Source organism: Priapulus caudatus, unplaced genomic scaffold (assembly GCF_000485595.1).
Source record: "Priapulus caudatus unplaced genomic scaffold, Priapulus_caudatus-5.0.1 Scaffold75, whole genome shotgun sequence".
Lineage (NCBI taxonomy): Eukaryota > Metazoa > Priapulida > Priapulimorpha > Priapulimorphida > Priapulidae > Priapulus > Priapulus caudatus.
In genome coordinates, this window is record NW_014577136.1 from 725,281 (window position 1) to 730,116 (window position 4,836).

The 4,836-nt window shown below is 45.2% G+C and overlaps 1 protein-coding gene across 1 annotated transcript in view; it reads left to right on the forward strand.

Moving 5' to 3' along the window:
- LOC106821480 (WD repeat-containing protein 7-like) overlaps positions 1-4,836 on the forward strand; it is a 31,695-nt gene that overhangs the window by 19,849 nt on the left and 7,010 nt on the right. The window contains exons 12-17 of the mRNA XM_014826306.1: positions 156-281; positions 1,128-1,244; positions 2,053-2,239; positions 3,032-3,252; positions 4,016-4,148; positions 4,455-4,476. Coding sequence (XP_014681792.1) covers positions 156-281; positions 1,128-1,244; positions 2,053-2,239; positions 3,032-3,252; positions 4,016-4,148; positions 4,455-4,476 — 806 coding nt within the window. The remainder of the gene's footprint in view (positions 1-155; positions 282-1,127; positions 1,245-2,052; positions 2,240-3,031; positions 3,253-4,015; positions 4,149-4,454; positions 4,477-4,836) is intronic.

The window sequence follows — 4,836 nt, forward strand, 5'->3', positions numbered from 1 at the left end:
CTCTCCTCTCTCTCTCTGTCTCTCTCTCACACACTCTCACACTTTCTCTCTTTCTACTTTCTCCCTCTACTCTCTCTCTCACTCTCTCTCTTTCTCCTTCTCTCTCTCTGTCTCTCTCTCACACACTCTCACACTCTCTCTCCCTCTCTCGCTAGGCGGCCAGGCGGCGACGGACGATGACTCGTACGATTCACAGGATCAGAATAACCTCGGAGGCGTGTCACCCAAGTTTAACTCACGCCAGAAGCAGGCAACGGCGATCGTCATGCTGGGCGTGATAGGTAACGAACGTAGAGAGAGAGAGGCTATAGAAGAATCGGTAACGAACGTAGAGAGAGAGAGAGGCTATAGAAGAATAGGTAACGAGCGTAGAGAGAGAGAGGTGGCCTGCGCCTCGTACTTACGCAGTGACATGCGTAGAACTAACGTACGACGTAGTTAGCTACGTAGTTAGCTGACGTACGCTACGTAGTATAACTAATGTCGTTAAATATGTTGCTCAAAGAGTTGCATGTTGTAGTGATAGATACAGAATTGCATGTCGTCACGTTGTGATAGATATAAAGTTGCATGTTGTCACATAGTGACAGATACAGAGTTGCATATCGTCGTATATATAGTGAGAAAGACAGATTTGCATGTTCTAAGATATCCAATCCATACTGTCTCGAACAACCACCAACGATCCAGCGCATTTATTAAATACACACGTACACGTATCGTGTAATAATATATGTAGAATATATTTAGTATATATGCATATTAGGCCAAACAAATTAATTGTTCATTTCTCGGACCCTGCCGCACCACCAATTAAAAAAAACATACCTGCTTCATATTTTTGTGTGGAGATAAAATATTTAAAAAAGACACTTGCCTGCCTCATCACTTTTTGAAAAAATTGGCCTGAGAATCGACCAAGTAATTTTTTTGGGCCTCATATGTGTGTGTTCATGCTGTGCAGGGGCTGAGTTTGGACAACATCCTATCCATACAGTCTCAAACACCCACCAATGATCCAGCACATTTATTAGCTATACACGACACATCGTATATATAATCAATGTATGTATAATATATGTATAGTATATATTCATGTTATATACGCGTGTGTTCGTACTGCGCAGGGGCTGAGTTTGGACAGGAGATAGAGGCAAACAAGAACAAGCCGTTGGAGCATCAGATGAGGCGGAAAGCTGTCGAAGGCTTCAGTCAGGGCAACTACAGTCTCGCAAGACACACAAGTATGTAGCGACTCTAAGTCTACGAGAGAAAAATTCACGTTAAGACGAACGCTAAGGCTAATTTCGCTTTCTGACAATGTGCGCCGCACCTCCTATACACTGCGTATGTCTAAGTATGAAACTCATAACTCTACCATGTTCAGTCGGGCCAACTACAGTCTTGCGAGACACACAAGTATGCTGCCACAACCCTCAGTCTACGAGACAAAAATAGACGTTAAGACTAACGTTAAAGTGATTACGTCACCGTAAATAGTAAAAATTACCGTAAGTAATTCTGTCCACTTTTTATGGTTAAATTGCTGCATTATACTTCTTATTTTACTATATTGTTCGATGTGAACATACACTCGTGACTCATACATAGCCCATAGCAAGCAATTAATGTCAGGCTGTCAGGAACACTAATATCAAATCGTCCAGGTTTTTTGGATTTTTAACTAGTCAGTTTTTAACTTATCAGGTAAGACGATACGTTTAGTCCCGTTAGTTCTTACTTTTAATGTAAAAAAATGCAACAAAATTTTTACAAATTTTACCATAGAAAATTCGTGACGTAGTCAATTTAAGGCTAATTTTGTGGTTGACGACGTGTGCCGGACTGCGTGTGGGAAACTCGTAACTCTACCCTCTAACATGTTTCTCTTGACGGTCTCTGAGCAAAAAGTTAATGTTAGGACTAATTTTGTTTCGGACAGCGGGACCCGGAACTTGACCACGTTTCGGTCGACCGTCTCCGATCGCAAACTCGACATTGTAGTTAAGACTTCTGCGGTTGTTATTTCTTAATGTTTCCTAATTTGCGCAGGCAAAGCGTTGACGTTCCTGCTGCTGAGTCCACCGATCAACCGTCTGCCCGCTCACACGCCGATCCGACGCGGCGCCATCGACCTGATCGGCCGCGGGTTCACCGTGTGGGAGCCGCACCTAGACGAGTCGGCCGTGCTGCTGGGCCTGCTGGAGCTGTGCTGCGACGCTGACAAACTACTGCGCGGGTAAGGAGGCTGTGGGGCGGGTGAGGTTGCGGGGTGGGTGAGGCTGTGGGGCGGGTGAAGCTGCTTGTCTGCTGTGGGTCGTGAGTTCTAAAGTGGGCTTTCGAAAGCTGACCGAGTGGAATGAGCCCTGCAGTCCTGGCAGTGCTGGCCTGAGGCTCTAGGGTTCATTTCTACTTCTGTTCCAATTTAATCATGTCATTTATTCAATTTATTTCTCCAATTTAATTCGCCAAAGGTTAGCGGTAAGGTCAGGTTAAGGGTAGGCTTTAGACCGGGCAGTTACCCCCACATATCACCATCTTCGTTTCCGTCGTCATAATCATCATCATCGTTCCATCATTGTCTTTATGATCATCATCATCATCGTCTCTGTCATCGTCTCTATCATCTCCATCATCATCATCGTCTCTGTCATTGTCTTTATGATCATCATCATCATCGTCTCTGTCATCGTCTCTATCATCTCCATCATCATCATCGTCTCTGTCATTGTCTCTATCACCATCATCATCATCATCGTCTCTGTCATCGTCTCTATCATCTCCATCATCATCATCGTCTCTGTCATTGTCTCTATCATCATCATCATCATCATCATCATCACCATCATTGTCTTCGTCATTATTATCATCTCCATCATCATCATCATCATCATCATCATTGTCTCTGTCATCATCTCCATCATCATCATCATCTCCATCATCATCATCATCATCATCTCTGTCATCATCTCCATCATCATCATCATCTCCATCATCATCATCATCATCATCGTCTGCATCGTCGTTACAGCATCTCGCTGGGACTGCCGCTGTCGCCGGCTGCCGACTCCTGCCGCACGGCGCGTCACTCTCTCTCGCTGATCGCGACCGCACGACCCGCGGCGTTCATCACGACGATGGCGAAGGAGGTCGCTCGTTACGTCGCCATGGCGGCGAGCGCGCCCGCGCAGAACGCCAACCTCGGCTCGCACGTGCTCGTCAAGTCGAAGCCGGAGATTCTGCGCGTCGTAGGCGAGTACAAGCGTTCAAGGTCGTAGGATGTCGCATACGCGCAGGTTGTGTGTAGCGCGAGAGTGTGGGTTGGGCGGCCACCCTTAAAAAATTGTTTGTTTCCCCTTTACCTACTCACCTCTCAGGGTGCAGAGTAGGTAGGTAGGTGAAAAATATTTTTTATTTTGTTTTGACAAGATGTGTGTATGTATATTGTATATTCTGTTTTAGGCAAAACGAAATAAATTTTGTTTTGTTTTAATCGGTCAATAAAATGTGTCGAGTAGCGGCGTTTTGGCGAGTCGGTCGGTAAAGGGGAAACAAGCAATATTTTATCTTAGGCCTTGTACCGTGTATACGTGTGCATACTGTCTGAGAGTGACAGAGTGGGTGTATACGTGTGTGTGAGATCTTTGGTATTTTACGAGTGTTTGCGGTTGTGTGTAGCACGGGGGTTTGTTGTCAGTCTCCAGTTGTCAGTCTTAACAATAACATATGGGAGGAATATATAGTTTTACGCAGCACAAGCGTTCATGGTAAGCTTGCACGTACATCACACGTGCACAGCGCACCTCATCGTCCTCCGCACCCCCACCCCCCTTCCTCTCGACGCCGTTCGAGCGTCTGCATCTGATGCTCGCTTGTTTTGTGCGCGCAGAGCTGTTGATTGACAAGCAGCAGATGGACGTGATCGACCTTCTCATTGAGGTTTGTCGAAATCGTCATACACAGCTGCTCTCTTGTTTCTGCTCTCATATGCTGCTCTCTTGTTTTGTGCGTGCAGAGCTTTTGATCGACAAGCTGCAGATGGACGTGATCGACCTTCTCATCGAAGTTGTTGACATCGTCATTCACTGCCTCGATATCTCGCAAGTCCGAGCAAAGGGCCTCGGCGAGGTGTTCCCGTCAATCACCAGGTAACCGTGGCAACGGCGTGCTCCTCCGAGCGTCTGCGGCGGCGGCGGGCGAGATTTTGTACTAATGGTGGACTGGAGCATGCGAGAGCTGCGTGTCGGTTTATGAAGAGAGACTGGTTTGGTTTTTGCGAGGGGTTTTCGTCGAGATCGTTTTTTTCATTTTTTAGGAAAACAAGTTTTGCTTTTTATCTTCTGTGTATTTATGCTAAGCTTATCTTGCTTGCTTGTCTTTTATATGTAATGCTGCTGCCTGAATTGTATTTTCATTGTTATTTTACGAATTGAAGATGCCTTATATTGGAAAAGAGACACAAAACAGAGAAAAGAGGTACAGATATTTTGTGAATAAATGAAAAATTTTATGTGTAGATGAAATTAACCGATATGCAGGGTTTCTTATACATAAGAGGCACAGTGGCGCGCTGCCGTTGTCAAATTTAACATCGCCGTTGTGAAAATGTTCCTGTATTTACCCGCCGTTGTCAAAATGGTGTCAACCCAAAAATAAATAGATCACCACGTGCTTCTGGCATATTTAGATTGTCATGTGCGTTTATTGGGTCATGTGTCGCGGGGTCTTTCGGTCATGTGATGCGTTGTTTTCTCCCAAACTAGCCATTCCCTCCTTTGTATAATTTTCCCTGAGAAGAAACTCTGGATATGGAATTGTGGATTTGTGTTGTTTGTA